Source organism: Amia ocellicauda, chromosome 1, assembly GCF_036373705.1.
Source record: "Amia ocellicauda isolate fAmiCal2 chromosome 1, fAmiCal2.hap1, whole genome shotgun sequence".
Lineage (NCBI taxonomy): Eukaryota > Metazoa > Chordata > Actinopteri > Amiiformes > Amiidae > Amia > Amia ocellicauda.
In genome coordinates, this window is record NC_089850.1 from 59311835 (window position 1) to 59327704 (window position 15870).

The following is a 15870-nucleotide window of genomic DNA, read 5'->3' on the forward strand; positions in this document are numbered from 1 at the left end:
GCAGCCCACCTGCGGCCGCCCGCCCGGGGTCTGGCAGCCTGCCCCTCGCTCTCCGTCGCTCTCGCTGCCTGCTATCTATCCTAATATCCTCTCCTCCTCCTCCCTCTCTCTCCCTCTCTTTGGCTCACTCCGCTCCCCCGGTGGCTCATTAGAATAGCGAGGGAGGGGCCGGCGGGGATGACGGTCCCGGAGAGGGGAGGGGACGGAGGCGGCGCCCGGCGAGTCCCCGCACCTCGGCGCTGGCGAGTCGGGGACTAGGGCTGGAGAGATCGCCGGGGATCATCGTCACCACTCCAGCTCGGAGCTGCGCCTGGCCGAACACCGCGCTGTACTGTCGGGCTTGCACACGATTCCTGGGGAATACACCTGCTATTTATGGCATGTGGCTGGTAACTTTTTTCCTGCTGTATTCCTTACAAGAAGGTAAGCTGGACTTTTTTTATTGTAGGACTAGATTTTGTTATTTGCTAATGACAAGCGTTACAACTGCCAGTGAACTAAAACTAAAATAAAAAGAATATGTATCTTCATATACACGTTATTGTATTGGTGCAATTATAATCCTGATAACATTGTGATACATGATAGTCATCATCATCATCAAACGCAAAATGGTTAAAAAGAACAGAGCGCCCCATTGATCCGCCTTGCTCTGGAATAACAGTGGAGATAATAATACAGATTAGTTACTACTACTGCTCCTATTGTTGCTAAGTGTTGGTAATTAGAAGGATCCTTTTAATTAAGAGCGTGTTGGGCTGTAGAATCAGTGTAGATCCCGTGTTAACGCTTTGCGGGGCTGTGTGGCTCGGCTGGGGCTCAGTGCGCTGATCAGTGCATTACAGATGCTGGTGATAACGTGGTTTGTTTTCGCATAATGCCGAGTTATGAATATGTTAAAACCATACCGACGAAGCAGCGGCGATCTGCCCGGATTGGGGAGTGTGTGCGGGCTGGCAGTGGGTGCCGGGCGATGCTGAGCTCCTCGCCTGAAAGTCGGTACCAGTGAAGTGTGAATTTGTTTGACATAGTTTTGTTACATTTTCCCGTTTTCTGAGAGAGATTTGTGGCGGATTAAATTGGCGTGTTCGTGTTAAAAATGTGTGTGCGCGTCGCAAGGGCTCGGTGTGTTTTCTGTGCGCGGAGGAGAGATGCGCAAATTGATGCCGTGGTTATGGAGCGCAGATTATTTGGCAAGATAATTTATCCCCCCCACCTCCCGTTGTATAATTTTTTTTGGGGGGTAAATTAACGAGGACTGTTTGCAAGATAGTGAGAAAATACACAGACTTGTATTTATTTCTTCACATTTACTTCACATCAACTAACCCTTAAAATAAAAACACCCCCCTCCAAAAAAATAAAATAAAATAAAAAATCAACAACCCCAGCAACAAACAACCAAACAAAAAATCACCACACATATGTGATATAATACACACATACACACACACACTAGGGGGGTAAAAGTGCCAACCCCCCCTCATATTTATAATGCTGTGATTTAAGCCTGTCACTTTTCGTTTCAAGAAGTGTGGATTAAAATAAGGGCAGTAGCCTAAAATACCAGGGGAGTGGGGTGGGCGGTGGGGGGATGTAGTAAGCCTCGCTTTGCTATAATTTGTGCTTAATTCTGCATATGTCAATAGCGTGTTCAAATATAGAACCCAATCCCTGGCTCAGCCCAGCGCAGCGCCAGGTACCGAGCATTATATTAATCCCGGCACGATTATTGTCATCACTGCTATCAACAAACAAGTGTGCGCTGCACATTTACAAAGACCATTTCATTTCGCTAGCTTTTGCGGTTTCTTATATATACACACATGACGTATCTGTGTTTGTGTTCAATTGTGGTTTTAATTGGGCTCCAGTGAAAGCGGCTGTTTTGGCGCTTGTGTGGCGGGTGTTTCGGGGTGTAAGTGGGGCTGATTGCGGGGGTGCGGGGAGGCAGCGGAGTTAAAAGTGTTTGTGTGTGAGTGTGTGGGGGGCTGGGCGGGCGGGCGGTGTCAAGGGGGCTTGTCATAACATGTCAAGGTGAAGAGAAACTTTGATATACTGTTTCCTTCCATTCAGGCGGAGTAAAATAGTTTGTATCGGTCTTTACACGCAATATTTACATTTTTTAATACTTACTGATACACCCTATTTCCCCCAATCCACAAGCTTTCATATTTTCTATTCAAATGTTTTTATTTTAACAATATATTATACCTCCTCTGTGGAGACTGCGTGTTTTAATGGATAGTTCCACATTATCTAGATTTTATACAGGGAATATTCCGTCAACTATTTGTCATAATATTATTATTATTATTAATAATAACAATTATGGTTATTATAATTTAGAGATTCATTCTTGTTAGTATGGACTGGGAGTCAATTGTATTTAATTTGATTTTCTCTGTGTGAATAGAGCGCAGGTGCTGTGGGAGCCTCGGTCCTTTGCCCGGACAAGTCCAGCCGCGTTTCCCAGTTTTGCGCACCTGAGTCCCGGGGTGGGAGGGCAGAGGACCCCCCTCGCCATCTGACTGGGCGGCTCGTTTCCGTATGGAAATCAGCACCGCGCTTAGTGCCGAGCATTTCATATTTGCATTATTATTATTATTATTATTATTCGAATTATAATTATTATGATTATTAATATTATTATAATCACCAAACATATATAAACACGTACATAATTTAGATATGATTTAAATATAAAAACAAATCCGCAAAGAGAAGGTGTCCCGTTTTGCCTGTTATGTGAAATGACCCTAATCTCTTGTTTTAAACGGACAGGCCTGAATTCGATAAAATCGTCTTGTTTACAACAACGTTGTTATAATAATAATATAATCATAATAATTATAATTATTACATTATCATAAAAAATAATATTTTAGTATTAATAACAGGGAGATACAAAACACAGTATAATTATATAAATTAATCAATTAGATTGGATTTGATTTTAGTGCATACATTTGCACGCCGCTTGTTTTTCATGGCTAAAGAGATAGATAGATGGATAAAAACATAGAAACACGTATATTTGTGCACAGATCAGATGTGTGTGTGTGGAGGCACGGCATGTGGATGTCAGGGCGATATTTATTTCCAGGGATCACCGGCCCGTCAGATGTATCGAATTTGTGTGTCGCGGCGATATTATCCCGACTGAGAGGATTTTAGGAACATTTGCCTAAATTAAAATGTGATTTAATTCGTTTGAATTGAGAATGATTGCTTCAGGATCTCCAGGCGAGGATTTCAAAAGCCTGCCACAAACCAGGCTTTATTATTATTATTATTATTATTATTATTATTATTATTATTGCAGATAATATAATTATGATAATTAAAATAATGAAAATTAGAACCATAAAATAAATGAATTCGTTTTTTTTGTCGCCGGTGCACAGTGTGTCCGGTGGCACATATGAATTGTGCGGGTCGTGCAGTTATGTGCGGTGCTTGAGCTGTCACACAAAACGAAATTCCTCAAAATCTCGAAATGGGGAAATGACCCGGTTACTCGGGCGGGCTGTACATTAGGATGTTAACCCCCCCCTCCTTAGTTTCTCTCTGTAAAATATGGAAAATGGGATTGTCTTCAATTTAATAAAAAAAGAAAATACCCAGAATATCCCAGCTGCGTAATTAGCAAAGATGCTCCCCCAACACACCAAAAAAAAATGGAAAAAAGTAAATGAGGTCAATGGCCAGAAGGGTTCCATTTATTTTTAAAACGCCCCATCTCTCCCTCTCTCTCTCTCCCTCCCTCTGCTTTGCGTTATTTATTTTATATATGTATATTAGAAAACAATCTGTCACTTACCAGTAACTCCAGGTGACTCACAAGGGTTTGCAGAATAAACCAACAAATAAATATATACGTAAATAAATACGCATCGTTTCCAGGTTCGTTTAGTGAGGGGTGGCAATTTTTATTTTATAGTTCACAAACAATACAATAAGTTTAACACGTAAACAGGATTGTGGAGAAAAACACGATTAGCATTTTATTTCTTTTATTTATGTGCATTAAAAAAAATCTTTATCTGTGTGGGAATTTAAATGGTGTTGTTTTTCCAGAGTATAACCATGAAGGAAATATATCTGCGTTCAGCATTGCAGTTAGGCTTATTTTAACCGACAGTATTTGATCGCAGAATGGCGTAGTTTCAGGAGCTGCAGCGCTCGGCGCTCGGACTCGCTGCCTGATTGCGGTGATTGCGGTGAATGCGTGTGCGGGTGCGGCGACACGGTGCCTGCGCTGCCGCTCGGAAGACAATATCGCAGCGCTCCGTGTTGACGCCGGGGACTGAGTCTGCTAACGTCCCAACAGGGCTCCTCTGGCCCCATTACTGTACTTAGTGCCGACTGAATGGACTGTGACCCCCCCCCCCCTCTCTCTCTCTCTCTCTCTCTCTCTCTCTCTCTCCGGCTCTGTGTATGGGTACTACTGAAAGTATTAATCATTGTTATTTCAAATATTGGAAACCATTTGATATTATTATTATTAAAGTAATAGTAAGAGTAAATACTACTAAAATAATAGTAAGCTTATAGTATATTTAAAGTACTGGCAGGTAGATAACCAAAATAGTTTTCTTGTCCTCTTTCAACCAGGACACTCTTAGTTCTCACCAGTTGAGATTAACACTCTTTTCAGCCACATGCCACTCTCTATGTAAAGACCATACAGTTTTTAGCACCTGGGGACCCTAGCCTGAAACTCCTAAATCGGGGGTGGCCAACCCTGGTCCTAGAGAGCCACAGGGCTGAAAGGTTTTAGTTTTTTCCAGATCATTAACTGCTTAATTGAGCCAATTGTGGGTTTTAATTAGGCACAATGTCCCTGTGTCCAGTTTATGCAGTGATTGGTGATTTAGAGAGACCTGTAAAACCTTCAGGATTGTGGCTCTGGGAACAGGGTTTTCCACCCCTGGCCTAGTTGGTTGATTCAATTCAATATTAAACAGCAGTTTTCCTTAACTGGCATATTGATATGTATAAGTGTCTGGGTGTGATGCCCTTAAACTGGGGATGGATGGAAACTCGGCGCTGGTCACTGGTCTTGTCTCCACCGCTGTGCTGGACGTTCCACCGTCGGGATGGACGAGTCGTCCTCCGGGTTGCGTTTGCTCGCCCATCCGAGGGTTTCGAACGCTGCCATTGACTGATTCCTCAGCCCGGCGCTGGGGGAAGGGCTTTGCCCGGAGAGAGGTCCACACGCGCCGCTGTCATCAGGGGTGTCAGTCCTGGTCCTGGGGACCCCCTGCCTCTCTGGGTTTTGTTTCAACCGATCTCTCAATTTCTTAACACTCAATTGAACTCATTGGCTTCTTTTGACTTTTTAAATGGTGTAGTTTATACAAAGTTCGAGATTTCAAGTTCCGTCTGCTGTTCCACACTTAATATCAAATCTACAACTGTATAAAATAATTTAAGATCTCAGATTAGGCACATTATTAGCTAAATTAGGGATAAATTACATACCCTACTAGTAATTAAGTAATTGAGAATTCAGTTCGAACAACAGCAGGGCAGGGGGTCCCCGTGACCGGGATTGAGATCCACTGGATTAGCCATTCCCTCAGTGAAACACAACAATGATTCCTCATATTTTATGTATTTATTTGTGTTTGTTTAAAGGAGGAATGTTCACATGATCTCGCTGCTGGAATAGAATACCCCACAATCTCGACCCTCTTCTGCTCCCCATCAATCAATCAATCAATCAATCAATCAATCTCTTTTTATTTCATATAGTGCCCTTCGTAAGACAGCCCCAGAGTGCTTTACAGATGGAAAACAGAGAGACAAACGAACTTCAATTTGTTTGTTTGGTCCTGGTAAAGTCCGTGTGTGCAGCCCAGTGATGCTCCTGACGCTCAACAGAGAGACGGTCACAGTGATCCTTACTGGAGCCTTTTACAGCAGTGCTTCCTTGTTGGGCAGTGGCGACTCACTCCTCTAACTAAAACATTTCACAACCCAAACCTGATTGTTTGAAACAGATTATAACCCACTTAGCAGCACACAGGGCTTTCAGCACATCTTTTACAAAAGTGCATTCCGTGTCGCTGCGTCCTATGCCTTGCATTGGGTTTCCCTCTGTGGCGGTTGGTCGATTCTAGTGCCAGCCTGTGTGGCGTAACTTTTAACAGTGTACGCTTAGAAAACGGGTCTTGAGGCTCTCAGATGGAACCCCGGGGTCCTGTTGGATTCTGGAATCATGCAGATTGACAATGTGTGTTTGGGTTGTTGACTGAACTTGGGAAGAGGTCTCGAACGGGAAGGGTGTGTAGTCTCAGTCTGTGGTCATGTGAGGCCTTTACCTTTAAACAGTGTCTTGCGGGGAATGATAGATGAGCTTCAGGAAGAGGAGTAGACAGACGGGAGCGATGGAGATATAGGAAAGGACAGAGGCGGCAGGGAGGAAGATGGATGGAGTGGGGAGGGAGATAGAAGTGGAGAGCGAGAGAGGGGGGAAGAAGGAAAGATGGGGGGGGGGTTGAGTTGTGGGCGTGGAGGGGTGGGATGGTTATGGGATGGGGGGCAGCCTTGAGGTGAGTGAGCCCTGAGGTGTGTGACTCTTTCATCCCCCCCCCCCTCTCTCTCTCCCTTTCTTGTCACCGGGCTCGGCAGGGAGAGGGAGAGAGAGACAGCAGAGAGCAGAAATCCAGGCGTAAAGCGACTTGTAATCCAGAAATTTGATATTCAATTCAGCTCAAAAATTCCCTCCTTTGATGTTGGGGAAAGTGAGTCCCCAGTGGCTCCTGAAATAGCGGCGTTTTCACTGACATTGCAGAAAATAGGGGGGAAAAACACAGGAGTGGCAAACAGCCTCTCCGAATCAAAAGCCTGCCCCCCTCACACACACACACACACACACACACTCATGCTTGCACGCACACACATCCCACACATAGACACACAAACTCAGTCACACTCACTCAAGCACACACACACACACACACAGATAATCATTCATGCATGCACGAACACACACACACTATCACTGACTCATACACACACGCACAGAAACTTGGTCTTACACACATTAGAACACACACACACACACACACACACACACACGCTCACTTACTGACGTGCACACACATCCTCTTGCGTAGATGAACACACACTTACTCACTGGCACGCACACATTGACATTCAAATCCCGGGCTCAGAAGAGCTGCACTCGGACTCATCCAGGAAGTAGGAAGCAATGTGCTGAGTGAGTTCAGTCATCTGGGTCCAGCAGTGGGCGCGAGCGTCAGAGACCCAGCCTGGCTGAGTGGGTCGGCTCTGTTCGCGAGTCACTCCTGCAGCACAATCGATTAGGAGAATCAGATCTCTTCGACTTCATTTTTAAAAATCCTATTCTGCAACGACTGAAGTGCTGCTGTCCAGCCTTAAGCCGGGCTCCGTCACGCTCTCTGTGTCCCTCAGTGTGCCGTTCCTCAGTACAGTGCTTGGCTGCTCCCAGGGCAGACCTCCGCGTATTGAAACAACGGGGGAGGTCTGGGGGTCACTGCTGATGTCTCTGTGAAAGGGGGTCCCATGTGTTAGAGCCCGGTGTCTGGGTCAGGGTGGCAGTGACGCCAGTGCTGTGTGGGTCTGAGGGGGCCGCGTAGCCGTGTAAACTACATTGGAACCCCCCCGGAGTGTGTGCAGTCTCCGTCTACAGCAGCAGCACTGCAGTGCACTATTGTGACTCTACAGCAGCAGCACTACAGTCCACTATAGTGACTCTACAGCAGCACTACAGTCCACTATAGTGACTCTACAGCAGCACTACAGTGCACTATAGTGACTCTACAGCAGCACTACAGTTCACTATTGTGACTCTACAGCAGCAGCACTACAGTCCACTATAGTGACTCTACAGCAGCACTACAGTCCACTATAGTGACTCTACAGCAGGTCTATAGTTCACAATAGTGACTCTACAGCAGCAGCACTACAGTCCACTATTGTGACTCTACAGCAGCAGCACTACAGTCCACTATAGTGACTCTACAGCAGCAGCACTACAGTCTACTATAGTGACTCTACAGCAGCAGCACTGCAGTTCACTATAGTGACTCTACAGCAGCAGCATTACAGTTCACTATAGTGACTCTATAGCAGCAGCATTACAGTCCACTATAGTGACTCTACAGCAGCAGCACTACAGTTCACTATATTGACTCTACAGCAGCACTACAGTCCTCTATAGTGACTCTACAGCAGGTCTATAGTTCACAATAGTGACTCTACAGCAGCAGCACTACAGTCCACTATAGTGACTCTACAGCAGCAGCACTACAGTCCACTATAGTGACTCTACAGCAGCACTACAGTCCACTATAGTGACTCTACAGCAGGTCTATAGTTCACAATAGTGACTCTACAGCAGCAGAACTACAGTCCACTATTGTGACTCTACAGCAGCAGCACTACAGTCCACTATAGTGACTCTACAGCAGCATTACAGTCCACTATAGTGACTCTACAGCAGCAGTACTACAGTCCACTATTGTGACTCTACAGCAGCAGCACTACAGTCCACTATAGTGACTCTACAGCAGCAGCACTACAGTTCACTATAGTGACTCTACAGCAGCAGTACTACAGTCCACTATAGTGACTCTACAGGAGGTCTATAGTTCACTATAGTGACTCTACAGCAGCAGTACTACAGTCCACTATAGTGACTCTACAGGAGGTCTATAGTTCACTATAGTGACTCTACAGCAGCAGTACTACAGTCCACTATAGTGACTCTACAGGAGGTCTATAGTTCACTATAGTGACTCTACAGCAGCAGTACTACAGTCCACTATAGTGACTCTACAGCAGCAGTACTACAGTTCACTATAGTGACTCTACAGCAGCAGCATTACAGTTCACTATAGTGACTCTACAGCAGCAGCACTACAGTCCACTATAGTGACTCTACAGCAGCATTACAGTCCACTATAGTGACTCTACAGCAGCAGCACTACAGTTCACAATAGTGACTCTACAGCAGCAGCACTACAGTTCACAATAGTGACTCTACAGCAGCAGCACTACAGTTCACAATAGTGACTCTATAGCAGCAGCACTACAGTGCACTATAGTGACTCTACAGCAGCAGCACTACAGTCCACTATAGTGACTCTACAGCAGCAGCACTACAGTTCACTATAGTGACTCTACAGCACCAGCACTACAGTCCACTATAGTGACTCTACAGCAGGTCTATAGTTCACAATAGTGACTCTACAGCAGCAGCACTACAGTTCACAATAGTGACTCTACAGCAGCAGCACTACAGTTCACAATAGTGACTCTACAGCAGCAGCACTACAGTGCACTATAGTGACTCTACAGCAGCAGCACTACAGTCCACTATAGTGACTCTACAGCAGCAGCATTACAGTCCACTATAGTGACTCTACAGCAGGTCTATAGTTCACAATAGTGACTCTACAGCAGCAGCACTACAGTTCACAATAGTGACTCTACAGCAGCAGCACTACAGTTCACAATAGTGACTCTACAGCAGCAGCACTACAGTGCACTATAGTGACTCTACAGCAGCAGCACTACAGTCCACTATAGTGACTCTACAGCAGCAGCATTACAGTTCACTATAGTGACTCTATAGCAGCAGCATTACAGTCCACTATAGTGACTCTACAGCAGGTCTATAGTTCACTATAGTGACTCTACAGCAGCAGTACTACAGTTCACTATAGTGACTCTACAGCAGCAGCATTACAGTTCACTATAGTGACTCTATAGCAGCAGCATTACAGTTCACTATAGTGACTCTACAGCAGCAGCATTACAGTCCACTATAGTGACTCTACAGCAGGTCTATAGTTCACAATAGTGACTCTACAGCAGCAGCACTACAGTTCACTATAGTGACTCTACAGCAGCAGCATTACAGTTCACTATAGTGACTCTATAGCAGCAGCATTACAGTTCACTATAGTGACTCTACAGCAGGTCTATAGTTCACAATAGTGACTCTACAGCAGCAGCACTACAGTTCACTGTAGTGACTCTACAGCAGCAGTACTACAGTTCACTATAGTGACTCTACAGCAGCAGTACTACAGTTCACTATAGTGACTCTACAGCAGCAGCACTACAGTCCACTATAGTGACTCTACAGCAGCAGCACTGCAGTTCACTATAGTGACTCTACAGCAGCAGTACTACAGTTCACTATAGTGACTCTACAGCAGCAGCACTACAGTCCACTATAGTGACTCTACAGCAGGTCTATAGTTCACAATAGTGACTCTACAGCAGCAGCACTACAGTTCACAATAGTGACTCTACAGCAGCAGCACTACAGTTCACAATAGTGACTCTACAGCAGCAGCACTACAGTGCACTATAGTGACTCTACAGCAGCAGCACTACAGTAGTAATTAATAGTAATTAATAAGTGCCTTCGTAAGAACATGTTATAACAAGGCCTGCTAATACACAGTGTATGAACCCTATATGGCACATTATTGACAGAAGATGCATACAACATGAGCAGTCTAAACATAAGTCTTAATGGCAGTTGTGGACGAGGGATGTTTCTTCTACCTCTTGCTACTGTGTTTGTCATTGATCAGTCTACCTGATTATAACACCATCTGTCTGCCCCTGTCACTGTGCCTCGTCAATCTCTAAAGGTACACCTGTTCAATTATAGCAGAGTCTTAGGTGGCAGGCTGGTCCCAGTTGCTTCCCCAAACCAACCAAGCAGAACTGACCGCCAGGGCGCCCCGTGTCCGTCCTGTCAGTAGTGCCCACTGCCTTGAATCCCATCACCCCAATGCCGACATACATTTTTGCCTCCTTCTGTCACTCGTGCGCACCAAGTTTCCCGCCCAGAGCATCTGTAACTGATGATCTCCTCACCGGTTTGTCACCGGTCCACCGAGCTGGCAAATCGGGCCACAGTCGGTCAGCAGTTGGAACCCCTCCCGGTTCTGCAGGCTCTTGGGCCTAAGCCAACACCAGGTGCAGGAGACATTTTCTTCCTCGTGACCTGGTTTGGAGCAAGTGTGTGGCGTGGACTGTGACGCTGGTACCCATCGGCCAGCTGGGTGGTGTTTGCCGGCAGTGTAGAGTATTAAATTTACCCTGAAGCCGTGTATTGACTGCAGTGCATTGAGGGGCCTTGTGTAGCGCCCTTAATTTACACTCCCAGAACAGTGGAGAGGTAAACTCAGGGCAAACTCCACTTCAGCTGAACTTGTAATGGAGGACTTCTGAGGTTCTGAGACAATGCTGTTGTATTCTTTTGCAAGGTACCGTACCCAGATTGTGCCAGTAAATGGACAATGGACAGATCTCTGTAATGGGAATTGTCTGTAGTCCAGAGGTGTGAGAGTGAGTGGCAATGAAGATGGCTCTGAGACTCCCTCTGTGTCCATCAGAAACAGCCAGCCTGCCATGGGAATCATTACCGATCTAGCTCTGGTCTCAGAGTCATGCACACACACGTACACACAGACACACAGACACACACACGCATGCCTGCAATGGGTTCATTGACATCCTCATAAGGTCCTGACGAACACAATCAGAAGGACTTAATTAAGAATTTATGAGTGAGCAGGAGTCACTCCTTTACAGAGAGAGTAGTGGGGGACTGCAGCAAACACGGCCCCCTCAGCCGTGTCCTTGAAGCCGACGTGCCCGGATCCTTCCAGAAACAGCTGGGCGAGACCCTGCGACGCATTGGCTGTCCGGCGCCCTAATGAGCGATTGGAGCTCCTCTGGCTGAATTATTATAATCATGTCTTAATCTGGCAGAGGGCTTTTTTGCATTTTTTTTTTTTTTACCTTTTACTTACATGTTAAGGCAGACCCTGGAAAGCAGGTGTGCGAGAATTGTTAATATTTAAAAAGAAAAAAGATTCTGCTGCATTTTTATTATTATTTTACTTTTCTAGTGAGACGCAGTGTTAAAAAAAAAAAAAAAAAGAGGAGAGACAAAAGACAACTGCATTATGCATAGAAACCATGCATAGTCAATGCACAGGGGTATACATATTCATAGTTCGCTCCGTGCAGACCGTAATGTGCAAATGTCTGCATACGATGCTGTTACGAACCGCGCTGTATCAACATGCATGCATAAATTCATGGGCAGGGCTGCAGGAAAGAGAGGGGGGAAAGAAACAACCCGAAAAAACCCACAACCATACACATTCATGTACCGATGCATAACAACGCAGAATCATTTCTGGGCGAACAAGCAATACAGTTCTTTCCTACCCTTCCCTTTTTTTTTTTTCTTCTTTTTTGCATATGCACCAGAAACAGAGTGTGCCGATGGGCTTATAAGGCTTAAATACCCTGCGGAGGGCTTTGGAACAAAGGAAAATTGGGTTATTTCATTATGCTTTTCATTAACAGGGGCGCACGCAATCAAATCCCTTTTAATTCGGCTCAGCTCAGTGGAGAGCTCTGCAAAAAAAATACACAAAAATAAATAATAAAATATGTATTTTTTAAAAAGTACAATTGCTGGTAGCTGGTGGTGGAGATGGCGGTGATGGGAGAGGTCTGTTCTGCAGTGGGAATAATTAATGGGTGGGAAAGTGTCACCCCCACAACCACTGAGAAGCACTAGGGTATCAGTCAGGGACTTCTGGGGCTACAGGGGATGTGAAGGTTTTAGGGACAACAGTGTGATCTGGAGGCAGGGCTGGCTTTAACCAGGCTTGCGTGTCGTTGTTCATTGGCACTATATTGTATTCGGTCAGCTGACAAATACCAACAGACAGGTGATCACCGTGCAGTCGGCTGTAGGACGGGTCTGGGCCTTACAGAAGGCGGCACTCTTTGTTTACAGATGCTCTGAGGAACGCGGTGCCGGGTCCTGGTGCAGGGTCCTGGTGCAGGGAGAGAATGCCTGTGATGTGTGATTGGTGGCTGCAGTTGCTCCCAGAGGTGTTTCGATTGCCTGGATGGGTGTGAGGTCTCTTCAGCGCCGTCCTGTTCTCCCTGAACCTGCTGTCTCCACTCCCAGCTCTGGAACAGGGTGCATTGTGGGTAGATGTGCAGGGGCCCCTCACTGTAAAACCCCCTCAGTGCTGGCAGGGCCCTGTGGTCCCCAATATCACAACACTGCACCGGCTGGGCATGGGGTCCTTAACACACTACAGCCTCTACACAGCACCCCCCACACACACACACACCTCTCTGGTACAATCCACTACCAGCGGAGGTGTATATGTGTGTGTGTGTATAGTATATAGTGTATGTTCCTGCCAACGGCGCTAGGCTGATTAATAAGTGAATCAATTGACCAGTGTTTACTCTGGGTTTTTTTTTATGTAGAGGTTTTCACAGAACAACCTCCGCAAAGCACATCACAAAACAACTGCCACGACGGTGTGACTCAAAAGATTCCTTGAGAAAAACACCACAGGAAAAAATAAAAATGGGATAAATATAGGTCCAAAAATGTCCAACTGCTTACCTTGTTGTCCATTTCTATTTTGTAAAGCGTCTTTTCATTGTGAATACAATCTTAGAGCATGACACACAGCCAGGGCACATCAGGCTACAGTCAGTATCAAATACAGGAGTGTAGTGGGTCTAGTTAGTGCCTATAGACATGAATACATCATTATTATTATTATTACACAGGTGTCCATGAATAATATTCATCAGTGGATTTAGGAGAAAGTGGGTATCGATACTATTTGGCTGCTAACTGATTTAAGACAATTATATTATTTATATTATTTCCTTGTATGTCAGGAATTATCAGGTGCATTTTTCAACTTCTGCACGTAATATGTAACATGTTTGTATTGGATGTTGATCGTGGTGCGAATGGACTTTGAGCTTAATTTGATTTTAAATTCAATTCAATTCAATTCAATGAAAACTGTGCTTAAACTTTGCTTGTGAGTGTGGGGGTGCATTGGGAACTCTCCGCGGTTCATTGCGTCTCCCCGGGCCATCTCTGAAGCTCGATACCGGGGCATCTGCAGCCGGAAACATGTTGGCAGCAAAGAAAGCACTGCGTTTAATTTCTGTACCGGTTACTGAGCTCTGGTAATTGTTATGTCCTGTGTCCATGTTTCAGACGCTGTAGCGATTACACACGATCACGTTCTGGATGATTCTTTCCCTTTCTTCTCTCCAAGACGCTACGGACACAACCCAAGATGTACAGAAGAAAATAACCTAATCCGTTGTAATGCTGGTGGTGTGGCTACTATTATGATTGTTATTATGATTAAAATGTAGGGCGGGCGAGACAAATTGTAGGACCCCGAACCCCTGACCCTGGCCTGTCTGCGGATTATAAGAATTAGGGCGGAAAATGCCACACTGCATTTTATAATGAGAGAGACATAAATACATAAATAATCAGCTTGCATATGAAAATAGGTTTTAAGACTTGAGTTAAAAGCACAGGGCGTGGTTTTAAAACACTCCACACAGGTGTGGTTGTGTCCCATAAACATCTTGCCGTGTCTGAGAGCCTGATTGGCTGTGGGACTCACACAAGCTGGGTCTACGGTACACACTAACACACACACACACACACACACACACACACACACAGAGCTGTTCCCTGTCTGGACACAGCATGCCGATTAACAGGCTCACGAGCATGCAAGTTTGGCAATCGTAAAATGCAAGCAAGAGACACGACACAACACACAACAAACGACAAACAAAAAGCAACAACAACCTGCAGCCCGTGCGATTTGGCTGGATGAAAACAAAGACGAGAACCCAACCAAACTGACCAAACAAACGAGAAACTGCGAGAGGAGTGTCAGGGGAAAACAGGGCAGCCTCACACGGTTTAATGTCGTGATCATAAAAGCAGGAGAGATGCTATGCTGTATTAATGAGATAGAGTCTGAGACACACACAGCTTTATGACCACTGTTCAGAGCAGATTTACAGCCATTTCTTGTCGTTCGGGGGGGAAGGGAGGGACATTTTGAAGCCCGGCCAGGGCGGCACTTGCAGTCCGACAACCACAACAGTTTCAGCATAATAACATATGAGCAGGTCTTAACACAGCCGAGAGAGAGAGAGAGATCGAGGATGGGAGTGGGAAAGAGGGATAGGGACATAGAGGGTGGGTGAGAGAGAAGGGAGAGGGAGGGAAAGGGAGAGGGAGAGGGAGAAACAGGCATAGGCACAGAGAGAGAGAGAGAGAGAGAGAGAGAGAGAGAGAGAGAGGCAGAGGGAGAAGGGAGATAGAAGGAGATGACCAGTGGCTTCAGGGCAACACCGGGACACAAACACTAAAGGACAGCAACTCATGGAACTGTCCTCACCATAAATACACGCACATTCACACACAGCCAGAAACCCAATCACACTTATAATATCAGGATTTTTCTTTATTAATTTGCATTCAGACAGTATTATTGTGTTTTTTTCTACCCTCGAATCATTAAGTGGCTCATCTGTAATTCACTGATACTGGCATTGGACAGAGGAGGACAACGTATATTCTGTGTGCGGTCAGCATGAGATGTGCAGAGCTCAGGCGTTGGGTGGCACACTGCCACATGTCTCACCTAACTGCGGGGGTTAATGGGACTCAGGGATGCCAGCTGAGCCTGGGAACCTCAGCTGCAGCAGCCCGCTCTTTTGGGTGCCACAGGTTGTCTCCTTTTGGGTGTGGGTCATGTGCACACATAAACAGGCACGCAGCCAGCCAGCATGGCGAGTGTTGCACATGACTCTGAAGATCAGTGCCTCCCGGTGGTTAAGTTCTGTAACTGCAGCTGATGTGGAGCACTTGAGAGCCATAGGAGAAAAGCTCCCCTTCCCCTGCCCCCATTCTGGGCTGGTGGGCTTGTTATCCGGACTAAGGCCGGAGGAGAAAGCCGCTTCCGCTGA

At 45.8% G+C, this 15870-nt stretch overlaps 1 protein-coding gene across 1 annotated transcript in view; it reads left to right on the forward strand.

Annotated features, from left to right (window-relative positions):
• The first annotated feature begins 310 nt into the window (after positions 1-310).
• The window catches only part of dscaml1 (Down syndrome cell adhesion molecule like 1), a 131485-nt gene continuing 115925 nt past the window's right edge, over positions 311-15870 (forward strand). The window contains exon 1 of the mRNA XM_066711480.1: positions 311-423. Coding sequence (XP_066567577.1) covers positions 381-423 — 43 coding nt within the window. The 5' untranslated portion in view covers positions 311-380. The remainder of the gene's footprint in view (positions 424-15870) is intronic.